Source organism: Melospiza melodia, unplaced genomic scaffold (assembly GCF_035770615.1).
Source record: "Melospiza melodia melodia isolate bMelMel2 unplaced genomic scaffold, bMelMel2.pri scaffold_51, whole genome shotgun sequence".
Classification (NCBI taxonomy): Eukaryota; Metazoa; Chordata; class Aves; order Passeriformes; family Passerellidae; genus Melospiza; species Melospiza melodia.
This window is the reverse complement of record NW_026948797.1, coordinates 3,635,902-3,661,052: the sequence shown is the minus strand read 5'-3', so window position 1 is coordinate 3,661,052 and position 25,151 is coordinate 3,635,902. Positions and strand designations below refer to the sequence as shown.

The following is a 25,151-nucleotide window of genomic DNA, read 5'->3' as shown; positions in this document are numbered from 1 at the left end:
GGGGATATGGGGACTACTGACTGGGGGGATTGGGATACACTGGGGTGACTGCGGAGCCTGGGGGACACTGGGGTGTCAGGGATAATGGAGAGAATGGGGAATTGGGGGATTCTGTGGGAACTGGGGGGAACTGGGGGGATTGGGGAATACTGGGCAGACTGGGAAACTGGGGAGCTGGGGAAACTGGGAAACTGGAGGGAGACTAGTGCGCCTGGGGACCACTGGAGGGTGCTGGAGGACTGCGGTGGACTGGGGTGAGTTGGGGGATACTGGAGGGACTAAGGAATTGCAGGGACTACTGAGGGCTTACTCAGGCTTATTGGGGGGAACTGGGGGAATGGAGGGGCTGGAGAATACTGGGGGGACTGGACCATTGGAAAGACTTGGGGGACTGGGCGTACCAGGGGACTGGAGGTTTACGGGAGAGACTGGGGAACTGGAGGATACTGGGGGTTTGAGGGATTGGATGTTACTGGGGGTACTGGAAGTGACTGAAGCACTGGGGGGATGGAGGATTATTGGGAGATAATGGAAGCACTTGGGGCCCTCGGGGTGGGACACTGAGCCCAAAATTCACTCGCAGCACCCCTGAACCGCCCCGGAGGGCCCAAACGACGCTGCGGACTCCGCTCGGGAGGGCCCCAGGCTGCCCCCGGGCAGGACGCGCCCCGGGCAGGACGCGCCCCGTCCGCTCAAAGCGGCCGCGCTGCGTTACCGCGGCAACTGCTGGGGGACAGGAGGCCGCGCTTCCGCTCCTCACATACGGAACAAAGGTGGCGGGAACAGAGCGCGGTAAGAGCGGGGCTGTGGCGGGAACAGAGCGCGGTAAGAGCGGGGCGGTGGCGGGAACAGAGCGCGGTGAGAGCGGGGCGGTGGCGGGAACAGAGCGCGGTGAGAGCGGGGCTGTGGCGGGAACAGAGCGCGGTGAGAGCGGGGCTGTGGCGGGAACAGAGCGCGGAGAGAGCGGGGCGGTGGCGGGAACAGAGCGCGGTGAGAGCGGGGCGGTGGCGGGAACAGAGCGCGGTGAGAGCGGGGCTGTGGCGGGAACAGAGCGCGGAGAGAGCGGGGCGGTGGCGGGAACAGAGCGCGGAGAGAGCGGGGCGGTGGCGGGGGGACAACGAGAGGCTTGAGGGAGAGAACGGTGCGAGTCCGGACTAGGGAAGTACCGAGGGCGCCAGAGATCGTGGGGACCCGGAAGAAAGGGCACCTGGCACACGGCGGGGACATCGGGAGGAGCCAGGAAGGAGTGGGGGCATTGGGGTGACACTGGGGGTCCCAGCCCCAGGGTTGGGGGGCCACTGGGGGGAGACTCGCCGGTCTCAGGCCCAGGGCAGGGTGGGTTCAGAGCTGGCAGGGTTCAGCCCCTAGCGTCCCCCTAGAGGGGACAACGGGCGCACCAGGAAAGCCCTCGGGGCAGGTGGTGACCCATCTACCCCCAATTTATGGAGCACAGCGTGGCCCCTTTCCACCCACACCCCGAATTTTTTGGGACCAGGGGTGGCCCCTTTGTCCGCCACTCTGTGGGCTGCGCGGTGATTCCTCTAGCCCAGCCCTTGTGTCCCAGCAGTGACCCCATTTCCCTGTGGGATTTTCTGCCCCGATGGCGAGAGATGAGCGGGCAACACTGCTGGAGGTGCACCAGGCGCTCTCGGAAGAACAATTCCAGAACCTGAAGTACCTTCTGGGAAGCAAAATTCCTGCCGGGCTTGTGCTCCAGGCATCGCGCCCTGAGTTGTGCCAGATCCTCCTCCAGCGCTTCCCGGGGAATTCCCTGCGTGAGATCGCCAGGATCCTGCAGCAGATTGGCCGCCCCGACCTCATCCAGCGCTTCCAGCTGCCCCTGGAAGAGCAAATCCCAGAGGAAAACCCCAGGGAACCTAATAGGGACACCTCCAACGGGACCGGGGATCCCACTTCAGGACAGCATCCTGGAGGGATTCCAGCTCCATCCGTGAATCCCCGACGCTTGACAGAGAAGGATTTGATGAGAGTCGCCAAAAGATTGGGAAAAGAGTGGCAGGAAGTGGGAATTCTGCATCTAGGGCTGGAGCAGAGCCGGCTGGACCAGATCCAGGAGGAATATCCAAACAATTTCACTATGAGGAGTTTCGAGATGCTGCGGGATTGGCAGCGGCGTCAGCGAGAGGAAGCCACGGCATCCCAGCTCCTAGCCTGCCTTGAGGAGGCCCACCTTGATCCCGAAATCCTCAACTTCCTCCGGAGCCTCCAGGGGAATTGAGGGACCCCCAAACCCCCTTCCTGGGGGAGGGGAGTGTGATATCAAATTCATATAAAATTGAGACCATTAAATGCTCTTTTATTCCATGAGTGCTGAGTTTTAGGATCAAGTGCCGCGAACATCCATCTTTACTCCTGATTTAAAGATCCCAGAACGAAGTCCAGGCTCTGCTCCACTTCCTCAGGGATGGACACAGCAGGTTTTGCAGTACTTTCCCAAGAGTTTTTTGCCTGCTAACAGATCCTCTTCCCTACAAATTCCAGCCCCTGGAGCTTCAAGAAGCCATGGCAATGTCAGGAGAGTCACAAGGCCACTGCATGCTGATCCCAGAATCCACAACCTCCTCTGGAGCTTCCAGGGGAATTATGGGACCCCCTACACCCCAAACCCTATTTTGAGGGTGGGGTTATATCAAGTTATTATCAGATCAAGACCATTAAATGGAGTTTTATTCCATGAGTGTGGAGTTTTGGGGTCATTTCCAATTTGGGATGAGGGGAGGAAATCAAGGATCTGCTCCTCTTCCTCAGGGATGGGGGGAAGGTTTTGGGGTCTTTCACTGGGGTTTTTGGGAGTGCTCACAGATCCCATCCCAATTCCTGTATCTCATCCAGGAAGAAGTCCAGGTCCTGGCGGGTGACAGCAGGATTGGTGATAATCTGCCGGAAGAAGTTGACGTGGGATCCTTGGGGTTGGTATCCCACCATCATGGAGCCCCTCCGGATCATCTTTTCCTTGATGGCTGGGGCCACCTAGGGGGAAACACCATTTCAGGAGGATTTTGCTTTTCTTTTTGGGTGATTTCTGGGGATTTGGAAGGCTGTTGGAGGTGGGGAGAATTTGGAATTCTGGGCTCACCTTTCCCAGTTTGTCCCAGAATTGCGGGGAGTTCTCCTGGCCCCGCAGGCTGGGTGGGATGAACCAGAAGCAGAGGTTGATAAATTCTGGCTGCAGGAAGAGGAAGAGGAAGGAGATCATGACCATTCACCCAATTCCCAGAATCTGATAGGGATTTGCACTTCCAGGAATTCAGCCATGTGTATTTAATTCTCTGGGGTTGGAACCTGCAGGATTTAATCCTCCAGGATTTAAACTTCCAAAATGGAAACTTCCAGGATGATTAAACCCCAGGATTTCAACCTCTGGGATTTCAACCCCTGGAGTGATTTAAATCTGTGGAATTCCAAACTTCAGGATTTCAGATTCTGGGATTCAAACCTCTGGGATTTGTCCTCAGGGATTTAAACCTCCAAGACTTAAACTTCTGGGGCAATTCAAACCTCTGAGATTTCAGCCTCTGGGATTGAAAACTCTGGAATTTAAACTTTGGGGATTCAAACCTTTGGGATTAACCGCCAGGCAGATAAAGCTCCAGGATGATTTAAACTTGTGGCATTCCAACCTCCAGGACTCTTTGGTGTCCATATCCCCCATCCTCCATTCCACCATCACCCTTACCTCCATCACCAGCTGGAATCCCTCCCTCCTCTTCACCTGCTCCAACAGATACCTGGGGACAGCAAAGGGGTGAAGCCAAGTTTGGGAGGGTGGAGGGTTCCCCCTGATCCTGGGGCTCACCGAGAGGCACCGAACGCCCGCTCCACACGCTGTGCCAGCCCCCGGGTCCCCACGGCTTTCCAGAGGATCCAGAGCTTGAGGCCGTCGGCGCGGCGGCCGCACTGGGGGCTCTTGTCCCCTGTGTCCAGGGACACGTCGTAGAACTTGTCCCGCTGGAACAGGTACGAGGCCCCCACGCCATGGCAGCGCTGCAGGAGCCCCTGGGATGGGCAGGGGGCACCAAAATTAATGAGGAGGCCCAGGAGGCATCCTAGGGGCACAAATTCAGGATGGGGGGCACCTACGGAGCTGTCACGGAGCAGGAATGCTGAGCACTGCAACCCCACCATCAACAGCTTGTGGGGGTTCCAGGTCACTGAGTCAGCTCTGGTGGGGGGGAACAGCAGAGTTTGGGGGGGCCCTCTGGGGAAAAAGGGTATCCCCAAAAGCTCAGAGGGCAGGTGGGAGTCTTTTGCGGGGCTAGGGGGAGGGACACACCTGTGGATGCCGGCAAGGAGATGACGGAGTCGGGGGGACAGGAGGGCGCTGCCCCCCCATGCTGCCTGCAGGAAAAGGGGGATCAGCACGCACAGGGGGACCCCCGAGCCCCCCCCAGCCAAGCACCCCGAACTCACGTCCACATGCAGCCACAGCCCGTGGCGGGCACAGACGTCGGCGATGGCGTCCAGCGGGTCGAAGGCGCCCAGGACAGTGGTGCCACTCGTGGCACACACAAAGAGGGGCTCCGAGCCCTGGGGGGATTACGGAGGGGTCTGGGCATATTGGAGGGTGCTGGGGGCATGGAAGGGGGTAGGGAGCAGGGGAGCACAGGGAGTCAAAGGTAGCCAGGATGGTGGCACAGAAAAAGAAGGGGCTCTGAGCCCTGGGTGGGCATTTGGGGGGACTTTGTGGGGGCTCAGGAAGAAAGCTGTGGGGGGCTGGAGGATACAGGGGGACATTGGGGGTGCAGGAAATGGGCTACAGGAGGCTTTGGGGAAGACAGGCAACTGACTTTAAGGAAGGGCAGGAGGTCTGGGGAGGACAGGGGACATTGGGTGCATTGAAGAATTGAAGAGACAGTGGGGGGACATTGGAAGACATTCCGGGTTTTTGGGGGGACATTGGGGGACATGGAGGGTGGTTTGTGGACATGGGAAGGGCTTTGGGAACATTGGAGAGGCTTTGGGGACTTAGAGGGGGACACACGGACTTTGAGGGAGCTTTGAGAACACTGGGAAGGCCGTTGGGGATACGGCGGAGGCATTGGGGAGTTTGAGGGCCTTTGAGGTGTGCAGCCTCTCCTGACCTCAGCTTTCACCCTCTGGATCTCCTTCTCCAGCTCTTCCGGGATCATCTTCCCCCTGAAGGGAAGGGATAGGGATGGATACCTGCAGGAATCCCCTGACCTGGGGTCCCTCGGGACCTTCCAGCACTCACCTCTCATCTGTCCGCACCAGGTGAACATTGTCCGTGCCAATTCCCAGGAGAGCAGCTCCTTTTAGGATGGAGTAATGGCTCTGGGCAGGAAAACAGGACCGGGATTGGGGGGACCCCAGGAATCAGATCTGGGGTCACCTCAGGGACCAGACTTGGGATAACCCCAGATTTTGGGTAATCTCAGGGACCAGACTTGGGGTGACCCCACGGGCCAGGTTTTGGGGTAGCCTCAGTGACACCAGGTTTTGGAGTGACCCCATGGATCAGGTTTAGGGCAACCTCCAAGGATCAGCTTTGAGGTGACACCAGGATCAGGTTTTGGGATGACCCCAGGTGAGCCCCTGGATCATGTTTTGTGGAGGTCCCAGGGATGACATTTGGAGTGACCCATGGGATCAGGTTTGTGGTGACCACAGGGAGCCTCTCCAGGAATCAGGTTTTGGGGTGACCCCAGGAATAGGGTTTGGAATGACCCCATGGATTAGAATTGGGATGACTCTGAGGATTAGGTTTTGGGGGGACCTCGAGCCCCCAGTCCCACCTCCTGGGATGCAAACAGGCCCAGGCGAGGCAGGTCCCAGTTCCCTCTGCTGCGGCTCTCCGGGAAACGCCGGAATCGCGCCACGTTCATGGCCAACATGTTGGACATAGAGCCCCCTGCCCAGGACAGGGACCTCCGTTTCACCCCCAGGGCCCCACGGACAGGCTGCCAGGGGCAGAGGGGGGACAGGGATACCCCTTGGGAAGGGTCCGGGATACCGGGAGCGAAGATGCCATCGCCGCTGCTCCACCCCACGAGCTCCCGGAGCTTGGCCAGGACCCGCTCCTCCATCAGCACCAGCACTGGGGCCACTTCGTATGTGTACCTGGAAGGGCCCAGCAGCAGTTGGGGGGGTTCCCCTCCCCCTGATACCTCAGAACCCCAAACAACTTTCCCAGAGCCTCAGCACCCCAAAACCCTCCCCACAGAAGCCCCCCTCCATCAGCACCAACACTGGGGGCTAGATCAGGGCAGTCAGCACAGGGTTTTGGCAGGTCCTTTCTCATTTGGGCTCCTCAACACCCCCAAAACCCTCCCTCCAACCTTGAGCAGCCCAAAATCCTCCCGCCAGCACCTCCCCCTCCATCAGCACCAGGGGCTCCTTGCAGGTGGATCTGGGGGAGGGGAGGGTCATGGCAGGTTTTTGAGGGGTCTCCCCACACGCCAGCCCCACTTTGGGAGTGTCGGGGGCTCACGGGCTCGTGTTGAGGGTCTCGGTGAGGAACCGGCCAGCCAGGGCGTGGTGGTCCAGCCCCGAGAAAAGCTGGTTGAAGAACCGGGGGTGACCTGGGGGAACACGTTGGGGACAGAGGTTGGTCAGAGGAGGACATGGGTGAGGGACAGAATGAGATATGGGAGGGGATAGGGGTAAATGAGGGGGAACATGAGTGAGTTTGGGATGGCACGTGGAGGGTGGGACACAGGAAGATAAAGGAAGGACCTAGGAGGTTCAGAGGAGTCATGGCAGGGTCAGAAGGAGACTGCGGGACAGGAGGAGGATATGGAGGGCAGAATGAGGGGATGTGAGGAAATGGGAAAATGGGTGGGCAGGGGGGATATAGGGGAATCAGGGGAGACACAGGAGGGACATGGAGCATGTGGGGACAGGAAGGATTGGGGTTGGGTAGGGAGGGAACAGGAGCTTGGAGGGAGTCAGGGGTACATGGGGAGGGTCAGGGAGTGGATGCAGGGGGAAATGGGGGCAGGGGGGCAGTCAAGCGAGACAGAGAAGATCGGGGAGACATGGAGGGGAACATGGCAGGGGCCACAATGTTTGACACTGTGAGGCACCAGGGGCCACACTGGGAACCGCTGGGCCGGAGTGAGAGCTGCCGTGCCCACTGCAGTTTGTGCAGGGCTAAACCGGGAGGCACTGGGCCTGCCCTGGGGCTGAACTGGTGTGCACTGGTGTGTACTGGGAGCGCACCGGTGCGGACGCTGAAGCGCAGCACATCCCGGCAGCGCTGCAGGAGCCGCTCCCGCCCCTCCCCGTCGCTCCGCAGCTCCAGATCCAGCAGGTCCCGCAGCTCCTGCGGCTCCTTCCAGTCACACACCTGGGAAAGCACTGGGAATCACTGGGAACGAGACTGGGAACAGGACTGGGAACTGCAGGGGGAACGGGCTGGGAATGATGTTGACAATGGGAATGGGACTGGAACCAGGAACCAGAATGGGAATGGGGCTGGAACCAGGAACCAGAATGGGAATGGGACTGGCACCAGAACTGCAAACAGAATGGGGAATGGGAATGACAATGGGGCTGGAAGTGGGACTGCAAATAGGACTAGAAATGGAAACAAGATGGGGAACAAGACTGGAAATGAGAATGAGACTGCAACTGGGACTTACTCTCATTCCCAACCCCAGTGCCACTCCCAGTCCTGTTCCAAGTATAAGATTGGGAAGGGGACTCAGAATGGGAACAGGACTGGAAACGCGAACGGGACTGAGAATGGGATTGGGAATGGGACTAGCTGTTGGAACAGGGCTGGAAGCGGGACTTGTATTAGGAACAGGATTGGGAATGGGACTGGAACTGGGTTTCAGAATGGGAATAGGACTGGGAAAGGAGCAATATTGTGACCCTCACCCCTTCCATGTCTGCTTCCAGTCACATGCCTGGGAATGACTGGGAATAGGAGTGGGAATGACTGGGAATGAGAATGGGATAGGGACTGGGACAGGGAATGCCTGGGAGCAGGACAAGCAATAGGGACAAATCAGGAACCCCATCCCCTGCCAGGGGGCTCCTTCCAGTCACCTGCCTGTGGGGACAGGAATGGGATTGGGATTGAGAATCGTACTGGAAACAGGAATAGGATGCACTGGAACTGGGGACCCTCCCTCCCGAGTGCCCCAGTGTCCCAACCTTCTGTGTCACATCTGTGCTCTTCCGCACGCCCTCCTCCAGCAGGATCTGGAACACTTCCTGCAGGAATTCCTCCCCAGCGGCCATGTCCAGGCCAGGACATTCCAATGGGATGCTGTCCCCAGCCCCAGAGGGCTCAGCCATGGCAGGAGAACACAGGGAGACCCCGAAGTGCAGCGGGAGGGACCCTGGAATTGGCAGCAGGTGGCAGGAGTGGGGGATCCCAGGATGAGCTCCTCCTGGAAGCAGATAACCTTGGGATAAAGCGATCCTGGGACAAGGATCTCCTGGGATAAGGTGGTCCCAGAATGAGGTGATTGTGGGATAAGGATCTCCTGGGATAAGGTGATCCCAGGCTGAGCTTCCCCCTGCAATGAGGTGCCCCTGGAATAAGGCTCTCTCAGGATGAAATTCTCCTGGGTTATGGCGATTCCAGAATGATGTTTTTCTGGAATGAGGTAGTTCTGTAACAGGATGATCACAACATTAGGTGTTCCCAGGATGGGTTTCTCCTGGCATCAGGCTCTCTGGACTCACCTTTCCTCTCACCTCTGCCAGCTGCAATTTTCCAAGATCAGGTGCTGCCAGGAACAGGTTCTCTTGGGATCAGATGATTCTGGGACCAGGTGATCCTCGAATTGGATGCTGCCAGGAGAAGCTTTTCCTGCGATCAGGCTCTCCTGGATCAGGCTTTCCCAGCTCCTCTCTCTTCCCTCCCCAGGATGGAATTTTCCTCTGGTCACGTCGCCGGGGGCAAGGAGCAAAGTCCAGGACTCGGGAAGGAGCCCCGGAGGGTTCTGGGGACAGGGGGAAGGGTTAGGACTGTGGCCCCCGATCTGTGGGATGATCTGTGGTGACCCCATATGGCCTCCCACTCCCAGTGTCCCCACAACCCATTCCCAGTGTGGCCCCCACCCATTCCCAGGGCCCCCAAACTTATTCCAATTGTCCCCCCTGTCCCCCCACCTGTCCCTAGTGTCCCCCCATTACTTGCAGTGTGTTCCCCTCACCAGTGTTTGGTGTCCCCCATGTCCTGTGTCCCCACACCCATTCCCAGTGCCCTTCATTTCCAGTGTACCCCAAATCCCAGTGCTCCATTTCCAGTATCGCGCTCATTTCCCAGACGCCACGGGGAGAGCCAGTACCGCCACCGGGGGGTGCGGCGGGGCAAAAAGTGGGGCAGAGGAATGGGGCGTACCAGCCCCCAACAGGAGTCACGGGGGACACCCCAAGGGAAGCGGTGGGAGTGAGGGGGGCAGCCCAAACCGGGTTGTGGTAGGGTGTCCCCAAGGGTTTGTCGCGAGGGCCGCGGGGCGGGGCGCCGCCGGAGGATTGGCGGGTGGGAGGGAGTCGGTCCCGCGACCGGGGGGTCGGGGGTGGGGTCGGGCCGTAGTGGGTCCCACTCGCGGTGGGTCAGGGGGGATCGACGGGGGGTGCGACCCTCCCCGGGTGGGTTCCCTGGGCAGGCTCGGGGGCTCTCGGAGGGGTCCAGGCCGCGCCGTTGCCATGGTTACTCCCCCTATGGCGGCGCAGTACTCGCCGTCACGCCGCCGCTCTGCCCATGCGCACGATCGCCCGCACTTCCGCCAGGCGCCCTGGGCGCCCTGGAAGCGGCGGCGGCGGCGGGGGCGGGGGCTTCCGGTTCCGGGTGGCGGCGGCGGGGGGGTGCGGGGCCGGGCTCGGGCGGTCGGAGCGCGGAGGGGCCGCGGCAGGTACGGATGGACCCCCCCGTGACACCCCCTGCGAGACTCCCCGGCACCCTCAGGGCCGCCCGGACTGCGCCCGGCACCGGGGGGCCGTTCCCACGGGGGATGGGGGGAGGGGAACGGGCTCGCGGTGGGAGGGGGATGGGGAGGGTTTGGGGGGAGGTCCTAACGAGGGAGGCGGCCCCGACGCCCGGTGCGGCCCCTCCCGGCGTGACCACCCTCCCCCGGTATCTCTGCCCGGGTGTGTCCCACCCCCTCCGTGCCCTTCCCCTCCCCAGATTTAGTGATCGCCCCCTGTGTCACCCCCCGCAGGTTACAGACACCCTCAGGATCCCCCGGAACCGTCCCCACGCCCACCCCCCGCTCCCCAGGGATCCCCATTTTCCCCCTTCCCTCGTGACGCCCCCTGTTTCAGGAATTTCCCTCCCAGTGCCACCCTGACCTGCGACACCCCCCCACATTCCTCGCGGGGTGTCCCTGTTCTCCCCCTGGCTCCCACCCCGAGGTCCTCTTCAGGCCTTTCTCTGTCCCCTCTCTGTCCCCCCTCTGTCCCCTCTCTGACCCCTTTTCTGCTGTTCCCCCAGGCGGATCCCTCTGGATTCAGCTCCGTCCCTGCAGATCCAGCACCCGCCCGGCTCGGGGGGTCCCGAATTTGGGGGCAAGCCCGGCCCTGTCTCCCCCCCTTCCTGCCCCAGTGGCCCCCTCAGGAGGAGGAAGAGGAGGAGGAGGAGGAGGAGGAGGAGAAGAAGGAATGGCGGCGCCGTGGCGGGTACTGGAGCCCGCCCAAAAATCCATAAAAATTTACTGATCCCACCTTTTCTTACCCCAAACGAGCTTTACCTGGGCGAGAAGTAAGGCCAAAGGCTCCCACAGCATGGCTCAGGTAATGAGCCCCCACCCCCTGCATCCTGACACCCCCAGGCCCAGGAATTTGGGGGAACAACGGCCCCAAAAAACGGGAAAAGGGAAAGAAGAGGGGAGAGAGCTGGAGCTTCCCTCCCCCTGCACCAGGGTGGGGGGTGCCTCCCCATCCCCCCATCCTGCTTCAGGGCATATCACAGGATTATCCCTGTTTTCCTCAAGATTATCCTGATTTTCCCAGAAATACCCTGAATTTTCCCCTTAGCCCTGAGGGCCTTTGAGGCCTCAGAAAAGGAGGTTCAAGCTGTCCCTGCACACGTGGACTCTCCCCAAACTTCCACAGTATTATCCCAAATTTTTCCCCTGATTATCCCAGTTTTCCCCAGGATTTCCCAAATTTCCTCAGTAGCCTTTAGGGCCCCAATAAAGGCAGGTCAGTCATTCAGTTGATGGTTTGGGGGTGGTTTTGCCTCCCCCCACCTTTCCCTCCCCACTTTTGGGGTTTTTCCAGCGTTATTCCTGAATTCTCCCAGTTTCTGCTGGAATTGTCCCAGTTTTCCATGGGATAATCCAAATTTTCCCCAGGATTATCTTGAAATTTCCTGTTATCCATTAGATCCTCTCTAGGCTGGAAGATTTTCCAACCCCAAACACACCCTGGGATCTTCCTAGAGTTACCCCAGGATTATCCCAGTTATCCTTGGTATTCTCTCAAAATTTCCTTACATTTATCCTGAATTTTCCTTGTGATTATCCCAGTTTTCTCCAGGATTTCCCAAATTTCCCTGGTAGCCTTTAGGTCCTGTCAGGCTTCAAATTTAGAGTTCAGCCTCCCCAAACCCTCCTTCTCTGGGGCTGTTAACAGAATTATTCAGGAATTACCCCAGATTTTCCCCATAATTCCCCATTTTTTTCCCTGGGATTATCCCCTAATTTCCCATTAACCCTTAGGTCCCAACAGGCCTCAAAACAGGGGGTTCATCCTCCTCCATTCCCAGTTTTGGGGTCTTCTCATTTTGCCATGAGTTTATCCCACTTTTTCACAGGATTATCCCAAAGGTTCTGCAAAATTCCCTTGAATTTTCCCATTTGATCTTAAATCCTCATTGGGCTGAAAGAAGAGGGTTCAACCCCCTCTGTTCCACTTTGGGGTCTTCCCAGAACTATTCTGGGATCATCCCCAAATCTTGCCCAGATTATCTCAAACTTCCCTTGACATCATCCCAAAGTTTCCCCAGAACTTCCCTCGCGATCATCCCAATTTTCCCTCGTGATCATCCCAGAGTTTCCCCAGGATTCTCCCAATTTTCCCTCATGATCATCCCAGAGTTTCCCCAGGATTCTCCCAATTTTCCCTCGTGATTATCCCAAAGTTTCCCTCGAGATCATCCCAAACTTCCCTCGAGATCATCCCGGAGTTTCCCCACATTATCCCAAAGCTCCCATCAGGGCCCAGAACTGGAGGCTGCTGCCTCACCCCTCCTCCAGGGTGTTCCAGGGCTGGGGGCTGATGCTGGGGGTCCCTCCCTGTTCCAGGCGAGTCTCCTGGCCTGCGAGGGGCTCTCGGGCGTCTGCCTCGTCCCCACCGTCGCCAGCAAGAAGATGATGCCCAAATCCGGCGGGAAACAGGACGGGAACCGGGAACGGGGCTCCAGCCCTGACCTCCTGGTACGGACTGGGACCTGGCACCTTCCACCTTGGACTGGGGGATTTCGCCCTTCATTTGGGGGTTTATGCCGTCAGTCTGGCTTTTCCCACCTTTGATTTGGGGGTTTCCTGCTTTAATTTGGGTATTTTTGCACTTAATTCGGGGGTTTCCGTCTTTAATTTCTGTATTTCCACACTTGGTTTTGCTTTTCCCACTTTTGATTTGGGCCTTTCCTGCTTTAATTTGGAGTTTCCCACGTTTAATTTGGGTATTGCTGCACTTAATCTGGGGGTTTCCACTTTTAATTGCTCGTTTTCTATGTTTAATTTCTTTTTTTCTGGCTTTTTGGGGGGTTTACAACCTTTTTTTTCCCCTGCTTTAATTTGGGCTATTCTGCCACAAATTTGGCATTTTTCACCTTTAATTTGCCTCTTCCTCCTGGAATCTGATTTTTTTCTCCTCAAATTTGAGGTTTTCTCCCTTTAGTCTTTCTTTTCTATATTTTATTTAACCTTTTTCACTTCTAATTTGGCTTTTTCCTGCCTTTATTTGGCTTTTTCCTCCTTTAGTTTTCCTGCTTTAGTTTCATTTTCCCACTTCTCATTTGACCTTTTTCTGCTTCAATTGAGTTTTTCATCCTTTCATTTCCTATTTCCGGCCCTTCCTTGATTTTCCTTCCTTCACTTGCCCTTTGCTTTCTTTTATTGGACTTTTTCTCCTTCATTTGGATTTTTCCTCTTTTATTTGGTCTTTTCCTGCTTCGGATTTTCCTGCTCTAATTCCATTGTTTCCCCTTCAATTCCATTATCCCCCAACCTCCCCATTCTCTCCTCATCCTGAACCCCCCCCCCTCCTCAATTTCCTGCCTCGATTTTCCCTCCCTAATCCCCCATCCCTATTCCTGTCCCCCAATTCCTGCTTGCCCAATTCCTGCCCCCTTCCCAAACCCTGCTCCCTCCATCTCCCTTTCCCAAATGCCCCCTGATTCCTTCCCCCATCCCAATTCCTGCCCCCCAATCACCCCTTCCCAAACCTCTCCCTGCCAATTCCTGGATCCTCAATCCCCTCTTCCCAATCCCCTCTCTCCAATTTCTGCCCCCCAACACCCCCCTTTCCAACCCCCACCCCAATTCCTGCCCCCCCAGTCCCTCCGCCAGGACCCCGACAAGCCCCGTGCCCGCAAGGACGATGATGCTCCTGAGGCTTCCAACCCCAAGAAAATCCATGAAAAAGGCAGGTCCCCTCCCCCCGCGGGGGGTCCTCCCTCGATTTTTGGGTCCGGGGGGGGTCGGGGGCCATCTCGGGGGCCGCTGACACCCCCTCGCCCCCCCCGGCAGCGCCGCAAGCGGGTTCCCAGCGCCGAGGACCCCCGAGCTCCTCCCGCCGAGGATCCCAGGGTTTGCCGCCGCGCCGCACGAGGAGGAGGAGGAGGAAGACAATCTCCCAAACTCCGGCAGGCGCAGGACGGCCGGGGGGGGGGGATTGGGGGGGGCTGCTGGGGGTCCCCCCGGCTCTGAACCCCCAAATCCCCCCCATTTTCAGATGGTGGTGATTGAGCAAAACGGCTCCTTCCAGCTCAAGAACTTCATCTGCGACCACTGTTTCGGCGCCTTCCGGAGCAGCTACCACCTCAAACGGCACATCCTCATCCACACCGGTAACGAGCCCTCGTTAATGAGCAGCTCCCCCCACCCCCTCCCTCCACCGCTAATGAACTCTCGTTAATGAGCAGTCCCCCCGGCCCCTTCCCTGGCTAATTCGCGGCCGGAATTGCAGGGGAGAAGCCGTTCGAGTGTGACATGTGCGACATGCGCTTCATCCAGAAGTACCACCTGGAGCGGCACAAGCGCGTGCACAGCGGGGAGAAGCCGTACCAGTGCGAGCGCTGCATGCAGGTATTCCCGGAGAATTCCCGTGGGAACGGGCGGGGCATCCCCAGCGCCACCGCCGGAGCTGAGCCCGCCTTGTCCCCGCAGAGCTTCTCCCGCACGGACCGGCTGCTCCGACACAAGCGCATGTGCCAAGGCTGCCAGACCAAGACCCCGCCCGACTCGCAGCTCCTGCTGTGAAAATCTGGGAATGCCGGGAAATTCAGGGGGTGCGGGAGGGGGGTGTTTCTTCCTGCACCCCCCCCACATCACCATGCTCTGCCTCACCTGGATTTCTCACCCCTCTAAGGGTGGGGGAAGAACGCGAGCGCTGCCAGCATGAAAAAACTTGGATCGTTCCTGCCCTCCGGCCTAAAAACTTGGATTATGATCACAAAAATCCTCCTGGAATCTTCAAGTGGCCCCCCGGCCATCGTTATAGCCCTGAATCCACCCCTCCCCCTCTTAGGAAAGACTGGGAACCCCCAAACTGCCTGAAATCCTGGGATGCCTGTGCACAGGTAGGAGGGTCCCACTGGGAACAGCAGCATCAATCCCTCTCTTCTTTGGGGAAAAGGAGGAAAACTGAACATGTTGGGGGGGGCCTCAGCTTGGGGGGGCGTGCACCCCCTTTTTTTTTTTGGAAAATAGGAAAAAAAAAAAGAATTTGGGCCCCCCCCTTGAGTGGCGCATCCTGTGGGACACTCAGCAGCACTTCCCATTTCCTCTGGAACTCCTTCAGATTTTGGGGGGCTTCCCCTACTTCCACATAGTTTTGGGGTGCTGCCTATGTCCCCCCATGCTGGGAGGTCTGCGCCCTAGGTGAGGGCGAGGAAGGGGGGGCAAGGGGGACCCCAGTTTCTGGGGGAAACCCTGCTCCGAGGGAAGGGAAAACCCCCGGATCAGGGGCAAGGTGAGGGGGCAGGAGCAGCCCCCAAAGACCACAAGGTGGGCCCTGCTCCTCCCCCCATTTTGGGGGGGGGTCCCCTGTCTCCCCATCACAGACTGCTCCAAGGGGCAAGAGAGATGAGTTTGCGCCCCCCCATTTTCATGCCCTGAACCCCCTGGGCCTTCAGGGAGTTTTGGCAGGGGCCCAAACTTTGGGGACCTCCCCCAATGACACCCTCAAGAAGGACTTTGGCTCTGCTGAGCCCATTCCCCCAAATTTGTGGGGCCCGGGGGGGGGGCAGTTTGGGGGCTCTGGCAGGGTTGGGGTGCTGGGGGAGGTTGGGGGGATTCTGGTGGGAGAGGTGGGGGGGGGGGGGGGGGGGGACAGGGATGACTCCTGGGCCCCCCCACCTGTGATGGCTCCCAGCCCCCTCACACCCCCCAGCTTCATTTTTGGGGTGTTTTTGTTGGGATTTAGGGTTTAATACAGTTATTTTGCTATGGGGGGGGGGGGGGGAAGCGGGGTGCAGCCCTGGGGGAGGGTGGGGGGGGGGGGTCACTTTTAAACTGTAGATTTTTCTAAGGGGTCCCCAAATTTTGTGTCCCCCCCCTTTCCACTGTGTCCCCCCAGTTTCCCCCTCCACTGTGTGTCCTCCCTCCTCCTTTAGGGTTTATTTAAATAAAAACTTGGGTTTTTGCTTTTTTTAACCCCAAATTTAAGTCCTTTGGGGGAGTGAGGGGGGACCCCAGAACCCACTCATGCCAAAGTCAGGGGAGGTTACATTGGGACTATGGGGATTTAAACTGGGGAGGGGGGACAGAGGTGTCCCCTCCTTATAGCTAGGGGGGAGCCCCCGGGTGACCCTCTTATTGTGGGGGTCTCCCCCCAATTGGGGAGGGGTCCTCAAGCAGCCCCTTTGCCCCTGGAGGAGTCTCTAAGTCAGAAGGGACCCCAGGTGCCCCCCCCCCCCTGTACCTCCAGGGATGCCCCCCTCACCTCATGGGGGGTTCCCAAGGTTCCCCTCTCCCCCCAAATCCCCTTTACAGCCCCCCACACCAAATTCATGACCCCCCCCCAAAATTCCATAACTTTATTTTGCAAAAATAGAAAAGTCCCGTGTCCCCCCTGAGCGCGGGAGGGGGGTGGGTGGGCTGTAAACATGGCAGGGGGACCCCCCAAAAAGGGGGAAATTAGCAGGGGTGCAGCAGCGGGGGGGGGGCCCTGTTCTGAGGGGGCCCGATGTAAACGCAGAGGAATAAATAGGGGTGAAAGTGCAGCCCCTGGGGGGGGGGGGCTTCTGTGTAGTGTAACAGGCTCCCCCTGAGGGCTCTGCACCCCCCACATTCGGGGGGGCAGTTGTAGAGGGGCCAGTAAGGCCGGACCCTACAATCCAGCCAGGCTGGGGGTAACAGAGATTTGGGAGGGCAGTTGGGTCTGGGGGGACCCCCAGAATTTTGGGGTCACCCTATGGCTTAAGCCCACCCCAAAATGGGGGGGGGGGGGGGGGGGGGGTCACCTTGTGTCCCCCATCTTTGGTCTCTGTAGTGTTTGGGGGGGGGCACCAGGGGAAGGCAGTTTTGGGGTTTCCCTCCTCACCCCAACAGCATCAAAAAGCAAAACCCACAAGCAGCCCCCCGCCAATAGAAACATTTTCCCCCCAGATTTGGGGGCAGGATGTCCTGGGGGAGAAGGGGGGTGTGTACCCCCTCACAAATCCACCCTGTGTCCAATAAATAAACCACGGGGGGGCACCGTGGGAGTGTCAGGCATTAATTTGGTGGGGAGGTGCTGGGGCCCCCAACTCTCGCCCTCCTCACAGCCCCCCCAGTACAAGGGGAGGTGGCAGCAGGGTCTGAGGGGGGCTTTGGCGTGAAGCTGAGGTTTGAGGGGTGCCCCCCAGACGCCCCCCAGCTTAAGGCAATAGCTTTGCTCTGTCAGTCTCTGCCCCCTTCCCCAAATTCAGGGGGGGGCACTTTGGGGAGCTCCCCCTCCCCAGAGCAAAAGGGAGGAGGAAGGCAGCTTCCCTGGAAGGCAGCTCTGAATGTCCCCACCCCACTGCGGACGGGTTTTGGAGATCCCCCCCCGAGCTGGGGGGGGGCTATGGGGGATGTGGGGGGACCAGGGGGACTGTCCTGGGCCGGCAGGAGGGTCTGGGGGTGGAGGGGGCGCATCCCCCCCCACTTCGGTGAAGATTTCGGGGTTCTCCAGCATTTCCCGGATCAGGGGGGGCATCGGCCCCGGGATCTCCGTGCGCAGGGTGATGGCTCGTTCTGCCCCTGGGGGAAGCCAAAATGTCAACACCCCTGAAGGCCTTGGGGCCCCATCCTGAGAGATGGAACCCCCCTTCCAAAAAATGAGCTTCAACACCCCTCTCAAATTTCAATTCCCACCCAAAACTCTGAACCCCCCAAAGCTTGGACCCCTCCAAGACCTTGAACACCTCCAAAATGAGCTTCAATTGCTGCAAAGCCTTGACAAGCCGCACAAGAGATTGACTCTGCCCGAGGCTTTGAATCCCACCCAAAAATGAACTTCAACACCCTCCCAAACGTCAATAGTCCCCCAACTTTCAAAACCCCGCAAAAGCTTCAATGCCTTCAAAACCTTGAACCTCCCCAGATACCCTGAACAACCCCAAAATGAGCTTCAAATGCCCCCCCCCCCCCCCACCCCCCAAAAAAACTTGAAACATCCCCAGGACCTTCAACTGTGCCTCCCTGAGAGCTTCAAATCCTGTGGTGCCAGAGGCAGGTTTGGGGGTGTCCTGATGGGTTTTGGGGGTTCTGGAGGGGTTCTGGGAAGGTTTGTGGGTTGCCCCCTTTGGTGGTGACTTTGAACAGCGTTTGGGAAGATCACTGTGGCTAGGGGGTTTTGGGGGGATCCCTAAGGGCGTTTGGGGGGTTTTGGGGTCCTGGCAGGGTTGCTGCAGTTTGGAGGGCCCCCGGGGATCTGGGGGTTGCTCACCCTTGGTGCTGATGCCGCGCAGGTCGGTGATTTTGAGCAGCATCCGGGGGGAAACGCTGAGGCTGCCACGGGCGCCGGCGCCGGGCATAGACCCGGAGAGCCTCGAGCAGCGGCTCCTGCAGCCGCTCAACACGCCGGGGCTGCTCCAGCTCCATCCGGTCTGGGGAGAGAGAGAGACACCACCCACATAGACATTGTCCCCATTTCCCCCAACCCTGTGTCCCCATGTCCCCTCATGCCCATCTTCTGTCCTAGAGATCCCCATGTCCCCCCAGTATCCCCTCATGTCCCCATCTCCGCGGTTGAGCGGCCACAACTCAGTCCCAGTCCCCATATCTGCCATAGCCCTGATACGCTCCCAACCTCTCTGCAATGTCCCCCAAATGAGGCACAGATGAGGCAGATGGCACTGAGCAGCCCTGGCTCAGTCCCCTGTCCCCCCCATGTCCCGATGTCCCCCATGTCCCCACCCCTACAGATGAACAGCCCTGGCTCAGTCCCCTGTCCGCCACAATGTCCTGCAATGTCCCCCATGTCCCCACCACCACAGATGAGGCAGATGGCACTGAGCAGCCCTGGCTCAGTCCCCTGTCCCTCCCACGTCCTGCAATGTCCCCCATGTCCCCACCCCTCAGCCGTGGCTCAGTCCCCTGTCCCCCGTCCCCCACAAAATGTCCCTGCAATGTCCCCCATTGTCCCCACCCCTACAGATGAACAGCCCTGGCTCAGTCCCCTGTCCCCCCCATTTCCCGATGTCCCCCCATGTCCCCACCCCCGCAGATGAGGCAGATGGCACTGAGCAGCTGGCTCAGTCCCCCTGTCCCCCCCATTTCCCGATGTCCCCCATGTCCCCACCCCCGCAGATGAGGCAGATGGCACTGAGCAGCCCGGTCTCGGTGTCATCGAGCTGCAGCGGCAGCAGCTGCCCCGCGAAGGCGAACACGAGGTCGGTGAGGGGCCCAAACCCCGCATTGTGCATCTGGGTCCGGGGTCAGCGTCAGCCCGTCCGAGAACGTCATCGTGTCCTGCTCCGGCGTGTAGCGGGTGCAGATCCGCAGCATCTGCAGGGCAGGGGCCCCAGAATCACCAAGGGGCACCACAATACATCCAGGAACACCAAAAATCCATCCAGGGTCAGCGAAATCACCCAAGGGCAATAGAATCCACAGAAGAACACCAAAAATCCACAGAAGGGCCTGAAAACACCTCCAGGGACACAAAAATCCACCCAGGGTCAGCCCATCCCATTACTGTGTCCTGCCCTGGAATGAAGCAGGTGCAGATCCACAGCATCTGCAAAGCAGACACCCCCAAAATCCACCGGGGATCTGCCCATCCTGGAGAATTGTGGTGTCCTGTTCTGGCTCTACCACAGGACAGACACAGCACTGGGTGGGGGTCAGGGTCAGGGACACCCCAAAATAGCCCAAGGTCCCAAAAAGCACCTGAGGGACCCCAAAGTTTCCCACCAAGGGATCCTCAAACCCAGCCAGGCCCTCCCAGGAGACCTCCCAGCCCCTCTCCAGGACATCTGTCTGTGGGGTGGCGAGGTCAGGACCATCGTGGGCCACCCCAAGCCCCTTCAAGGAGCCCCCTAACCCCCCTGAAGAGGGCCCCCCCAAGCCTCACCAGGATGTCGAGGCAGGCAGCCTTGAGCAGAGTGATCTGGTCAGCCATGCTGAGACCCCGTGAAGCCCGGGAGCCTCTTGGCAAACTCCACGATCTTGATGATGCACTTGGTGGCCAATTCGCTGAACTTGTCCCACAGCCCCAGGTCCAGCTGCACCCGGTGGTCAGCGCTCGAGTTCTGGGGGCACGGGGGGGCCACGGCTGTTAGGGGATGTTCAGGAGCCCCTGGACCCCCTGGAACCTCTGGAAGCCCAACCCCAGCACCCTGAACTTGTCCCCACAGCCCCAGGTCCAGTTGCACCCAGCGGTCAGCACTCAGGTTTTGGGGGGGGATGGGCTCAGTTATGGGCGTTCAGGGTGGATTGGGACTCCCTGAGACCACTGGGACCACCTGAGACCCCAGTCTCAGTAAATCCAGCCCCAGATCCAGCTGCACCATGTGGTCAGTGCCCAATTTATGAGGGACATAGGCTCAGTTATGGGGGTTCAGGAGCTGCTGGGACTCCCTGGAAAGTGCTGGCACTCAGTGACCCTCAGCCCCAGGTCCAGCTGCCCCCCTTACTCAACAGTTGAGTTTTCAGGTGTCAGGACGTGCAGAGACCCCGCTCTGAGCTCCAGCATTAGAGTCCCTCCCATAAGTAATCCCCCAAACACCACCCACGACCCCCAGTGCTGTCCCCAGTGCCCCCCCTACCCCTGAACTTATACCCAGCCCCCTCAGTGCTCAGCACTTAGGGTTTGGAGGGATCGGGAGGGAACAGGGACCCCAACTGTAGGTGTGAGGGCTGGGGTTGGGGTCACTCCCAAAGGGACCCCCAAAACCCCCTGGGGACAGAAACCTGGTGCCCCCACTCCCTAATGAACATGTCCCTGCCCCAGCTGCCCCCAGCGCTCATGTTTGGGAGGATCAGGAGGGAGCAGCGACCCTACCCCAGATCCGAGGGCTGGGGGAGGGTTGGGGGCCCCCCCTTGGTCCCCCCAGACCCCCAGCCCTGCTCACCGTGGTGTACTTGCCCAGCTGGCCCAGGGAGGGGAAGGTCTCCTGGTGGGCTCTGCTCACCCTGCGCACCAGCTCGGCCAGCTCGGGGCTCAGCTCATCCCCGCCCAAATCCTCCTTCACCTCCTTCTTCCTCTTGCTCCCGTCGTTCCGCACGGCTGGGGGGTGGCATTGGGGGTTGGGGGCAATTGAAGTGTGCCCCCTCAGATCCCTCCCAGGTGAGGCTTCCTCCCCCAAAAAATCCCCCCATGGGACAGGAACATCCCCACCATGAGCATCCCCAGAACCCTGGGACCCCCTCAGCAAAGCTTGGGGGAAGGGGGTCTCAATTTTAGGCAACTCCTCTGCAGGACCAAGGAGGGAAAGCCTCACACCCACAGTCCCCTCCACGGCCCCAAATCCTCCCCAGTTCCTCCCAAGAACAGGAACATCCCCAGGCCCACCACAACACCACCAGGGCCCCTCAGCAATGTTTGGGGGGCCGGTCCCCAACTTCGGGGACCCCAGCCCAGACCCCCCTCGCACCTTCCTTGGACATTCCGACCTGGAAGCACTTCTGGAGGCGGCAGAACTGGCAGCGGTTGCGGGTGACCTTGTCGATCTGGCAGTTGCGCTCCCCGGTGACACGTGTACACCATGTTCTTCTGGATGCTCCTCCGGAAAAAGCCCTGCAGCGGGAAAACGGTGCGCTCAGGGGGCACCCCAAACCGGGGGCACCGCTATCACACCCCCAGGGGTCCCAGTAAGGCTCCCCAGTATCCCAGGGTGGAGCACAGGGCTTGGGGGACTCCCACTTCCCCAGGGGTGCCCACTGGCCTAGGAAGGAGTCCCCATCCCCCAGGCATGGTCCCACTCACCCCACAGCGTCCGTGACGTGCCCAAAGCGTCCCCATTACAGCTCCCCCAGCGCTCGGGGGATTCCCACTCTCCCAAGGGGTCACCATTCCTCAGGTGGATCCCCACTGCCTGCGGCGAGTCCCTTTTATTGGGGCAGGTCCCCAGTGTCCCCAGGACCCCCCCCTCCTCCAAGTGCTGGGTCCCCACTGCCCCCACCCCCAGGGTTTTCCAGTGTCTCGGGGGTCCCCAGCGCCCCCCCCCAAGATTTCCAAGTGTCTCAGGGGGTCGCCCTGCCCCCCCCAGGGTTTCCACTGTCTCAGGGGTCCCCAATTCTCTCCCCCCAGGGTTTCCACTGTCTCAGGGGTCCCCAATTCTCTCCCCCCAGGGTTTCCAGTGTCTCGGGGGTCCCCAGTGCCCCACTCCCAGGGTTTCCAGTGTCTCAGGGGTCCCCAATTCTCTCCCCCCAGGGTTTCCACTGTCTCAGGGGTCCCCAATTCTCTCCCCCCAGGGTTTCCACTGTCTCGGGGGTCCCCAATTCTCTCCCCCCAGGGTTTCCAGTGTCTCGGGGGTCCCCAGTGCCTCCCCCCCCCAGGGTTTCCAGTGGCCGGGGGTCCCCCCTGCCCGGTGCCCCCGGCTCCCCCGCACCTTGCAGCCCTCGCAGGAGCTCACTCCGTAGTGGTAGCCGGAGCTGCGGTCGCTGCACACGAAGCACGGCTTGTGCACGCGGGGGGGGGGGCGGTGGCGAGGGGGGGCCCGTGTCCCCCAAAACCCGCCCAGGGGAGGGCTCCAGGGCTGGGGGGGGAAAAGGTGTTGGGAGTTAAACAGCCCCTCTCAACCCCTCTCCAAAGAGACCCCAGCCTACAACGGGGGGTGGGGGAAACTGAGGCACAGGGGGCTTCGGTGTGATATTGGGGGTCTCGCTGTCACCTCCACCGTAAAATCTGAGTTGCAAATCCCCAAAATCGGGGCTGGAATCCGGGGGGTCCACCATGGGTGGGGGACATATCAGTGTTCACCCTCTCCCCTCTGATCCCCAGCACCTGGCGTGGGGACGGACCCAGCTTCCCCAAACCCCAAAATCCGGGAGAAGGGTGCCCAGCCCCCTCCAATCCCCCCGCGCAGTGCCGGGGGTGACACAGGGGGGAGAGAGGAGCCCCCCGACGCGCAGCCCGGGCGGCAGAGGGGGAGGGCCGGCTGGTTTCAGATATTTTTTTTTTTGGGTAGGTTTTGTGTGTTTTTCTAAAAAAAAACCCCAATTGCTGAAATTGAGGAAATTCCGGCCTCGAGCGGCGCGTTTGTAACCGCGGGGGGAAAGGGGGAGCGAGGGGGACCCCGCCACAGCGCGTGCCACGGGCACCCCAAAATAACCCGGGGGAGGGGGGCGGGGGAGGACCCCACCCTAAAAACGAGGCCGGAAATTGGGGAGCACACTCCGGCCCCCGGCACGGGGACCCACCCCAGGTTTGCAGAGGGCTGGCTCTGACCCCCTTCCCGCATCAATGCTGGGGAGTCCCCGCGGAGGGTTGAGGTGGGGAGGGGGTTTCATTTGCGGGGTGGACATTTGGGGGACCCCACCGTGCGTGTTTTCTCTCAAAGTTTGATTTTTGAAAGGGAGGAACCCAAATTAAAGCATCCACACCCCAAAAAAACAGCACCCCAAAAACATCGGCGGGGGCCACGACTCTGCGGGGCCCCCCGGTTTTCTGGGGTCTCCGCGCTCCAAGGGGCAGCCTCCCATCAGGCCTCGAACGGGGGGAGGCGGGGGGTGAAGTTCCTCCGCCCAGGGTGGAATTTGGGGGGGGCCACAGGGGCTCCCCCAAAACCCGGGCGGTGACGCCCCCCCTCGCCCTGCCGAGAGGAGCCCCCTCGCCCCCGTCCCCGCGCCAAGCGGGGTTCGGGCGGGTTTGGGGCAGCCCCGCAGGGGTTAAAGTGCCACATTGGCAGCGCGGGGGGGGACGCGGGGGGACGCGGGCGCGGCCACGACTGGAACCAGTTAGGCCGAGGAACTGGGAGGGGGGAGGACACAGGAGGGGGCAGCGCACCGCTGGCATAGGTGGAAGGGGGGAAATCAGGGGCGTTTTAGGGGATTCTGTCCCCTCCCACCCCGTCTGTGCCCAGATGTACTCGGTAGGGTTCCTGTGGGGCCCCCCAGGACCTCCCTCGTGGGCCACCCCAAAACCGGGTGCCTCTTCCTACCCTCATAAAGGGGTCTGCGACCCCCCGAAAAGAACAAGGTTCGGGGCCCCCAAGCCCCTCCAAAGCAGGGTCCAGGACCCCGACCGCCCCCCAAAAGTGTCCTGTGTGGTCCGTGTCCCTGTGCCCCTCCAATACCGGCTCCCCATTTCTGCTCCCCCAAAGGGCTCCGGGACATCGGAGCTCCCCCCAAAACAGGCTCCAGGTCCCTCAAGCCCCCCAAGGGGCTCCCGCAGTGCGCCCCCCACCCCGGGTCCCTCCTCGGGGGAATTTGGGGATGTCCCCCCTTACTCACTCGCCCCCCTGGCCACCCCCTCGCGTCATTCCCGCACACGCCCAGGCCGCTCCGGCACCCACGCGCGTCACTCCCCGGGCCACCCTCACCCCCCCTCCCGCGCCTTCACACCCCGGGACACGCTCGCAGCCCCGCTCCCGGCACACCCACGCACCCACCCGCGGACACGGGGCCAACCCCACGCCCGCCCCGACACGCCGGCTCCCGCACACGGGCACTCGCTGGCACACTCGGGCTCACTCTCGGAGACCCCTCCCCACGGCCCCGACCCCCCCCCCACGCTCCCCACACCCACTCGCAGCCGCACCCCCGCCCCCTCCCGCGCAGTCACCCCCGCGGGGGCGAGGCCAGCGCACGCTCACGCTCATTTGCACACGCACTCGCACGCCCAGAGGGTCTCCCCGGCACCCCTCGCACCCACTCGCGACGCGAACACTCCCCACGCACCCACGGCACGCCCGCATTCCCTCTCACACCCGTTTGCACGCTCAGTTCACACCTGGCCGCGCTTCCCCGCCCCCCCCCCGCCGCACACCCACTCGCGAACCCTCCCACTCCTCCCACCCCTCGGGCACTCCCGATCCCCCTCGCCCCCGGCCCCCCCGGTACCTCTGCGGGCGGGGCCCCCGCAGCCGGCGGGCACCGGGACCCTGCGCAGGGCGCAGCCCCCGCGGTTCGTCACGTCGTGCAGCCGCCGCGGCGCCGCCGCCGCCTCCACGCAGCCGAACATGGCGACCCCGGCCCCCCCCGGGCCCCCCGGCCCCGCCGCGATCGGTCGCGATCGGCCTCGGTCGCGATCGGCCCCGAGCGGCCCCGGAGGGTGCGGCTGCGGGGGCGGGGCCTGGGGGCGGGGCCTGCGCGAGGGGCGGGGCCTGAACACGCTGGGGCTGGAAGGCGCGCGGGGAATGGGGCGGGGCCTGGGCGGAGGGCGGAGCTTCGGTGGGAGGTGGTGAACGGCGAGGGGAAACGGGGCGGGGCCTGGAGGGGCGGGGTAGTTTGGAATGTGAGAGATGGAGTGTGGGCGGGGCTTAAATGGGCGGGGTTAAATTGGGAAGGGGCCGGGGTTGAGATGGAGGAGCCTGGAAGGGGCGGGGCCTGGAGCGGCCGGGCTGAGCAGGAACG

The 25,151-nt window shown here is 60.7% G+C and overlaps 4 protein-coding genes across 12 annotated transcripts; 2 read left to right on the top strand and 2 right to left on the bottom strand.

The window, feature by feature from the left end:
• The first annotated feature begins 679 nt into the window (after positions 1-679).
• LOC134413795 (uncharacterized) lies at positions 680-2,695 on the top strand. Of its 4 annotated transcripts, none has more exons than XM_063147836.1 (2): positions 680-792; positions 1,568-2,695. In XM_063147836.1, exon 2 carries the CDS (start codon positions 1,601-1,603, stop codon positions 2,237-2,239), a length of 639 nt encoding a protein of 212 aa, XP_063003906.1. In that variant the 5' UTR covers positions 680-792; positions 1,568-1,600; the 3' UTR covers positions 2,240-2,695. The 4 variants fall into 4 exon arrangements, with proteins under 4 accessions (XP_063003906.1, XP_063003907.1, XP_063003908.1 ...); XM_063147837.1 differs by having other exon boundaries at positions 694-792; positions 1,565-2,695; XM_063147838.1 differs by lacking the exon at positions 680-792 and adding an exon at positions 961-1,023.
• On the bottom strand, positions 2,667-9,478 carry CSAD (cysteine sulfinic acid decarboxylase). Of its 6 annotated transcripts, none has more exons than XM_063147834.1 (16): positions 9,221-9,478; positions 8,680-8,939; positions 8,143-8,381; positions 7,201-7,327; positions 6,470-6,560; positions 5,993-6,099; positions 5,775-5,890; positions 5,234-5,313; positions 5,103-5,157; positions 4,432-4,548; positions 4,295-4,359; positions 4,102-4,183; positions 3,818-4,017; positions 3,698-3,749; positions 3,098-3,187; positions 2,667-2,898 (listed from the first exon to the last, which is right to left on the bottom strand). In XM_063147834.1, exons 3-16 carry the CDS (start codon positions 8,284-8,286, stop codon positions 2,818-2,820), a joined length of 1,407 nt encoding a protein of 468 aa, XP_063003904.1. In that variant the 5' UTR covers positions 8,287-8,381; positions 8,680-8,939; positions 9,221-9,478; the 3' UTR covers positions 2,667-2,817. The 6 variants fall into 6 exon arrangements, with proteins under 6 accessions (XP_063003904.1, XP_063003899.1, XP_063003900.1 ...); XM_063147829.1 differs by having other exon boundaries at positions 2,667-2,991; positions 9,221-9,476; XM_063147830.1 differs by having other exon boundaries at positions 2,667-2,991; positions 8,143-8,606; positions 8,692-8,939; positions 9,221-9,476.
• A 301-nt stretch (positions 9,479-9,779) lies between these two features.
• ZNF740 (zinc finger protein 740) lies at positions 9,780-14,643 on the top strand. The gene is made up of 8 exons (XM_063147820.1): positions 9,780-9,854; positions 10,433-10,731; positions 12,246-12,377; positions 13,503-13,614; positions 13,722-13,749; positions 13,896-14,014; positions 14,134-14,252; positions 14,334-14,643. The coding sequence occupies exons 2-8, from the start codon at positions 10,723-10,725 to the stop codon at positions 14,424-14,426; spliced, it is 612 nt and encodes a 203-aa protein (XP_063003890.1). The 5' UTR covers positions 9,780-9,854; positions 10,433-10,722; the 3' UTR covers positions 14,427-14,643.
• A 1,547-nt stretch (positions 14,644-16,190) lies between these two features.
• Positions 16,191-24,723, bottom strand: RARG (retinoic acid receptor gamma). Its single transcript, XM_063147772.1, is given in 13 exon segments — positions 16,191-17,390; positions 18,079-18,127; positions 18,129-18,238; positions 18,934-19,066; positions 19,068-19,139; positions 19,708-19,764; positions 19,766-19,885; positions 20,708-20,862; positions 21,230-21,320; positions 21,322-21,372; positions 21,562-21,670; positions 22,187-22,333; positions 24,639-24,723. Coding segments are annotated over 11 exon segments (1,242 nt in total). The 5' UTR covers positions 21,649-21,670; positions 22,187-22,333; positions 24,639-24,723; the 3' UTR covers positions 16,191-17,073.
• Positions 24,724-25,151: the final 428 nt, after the last annotated feature.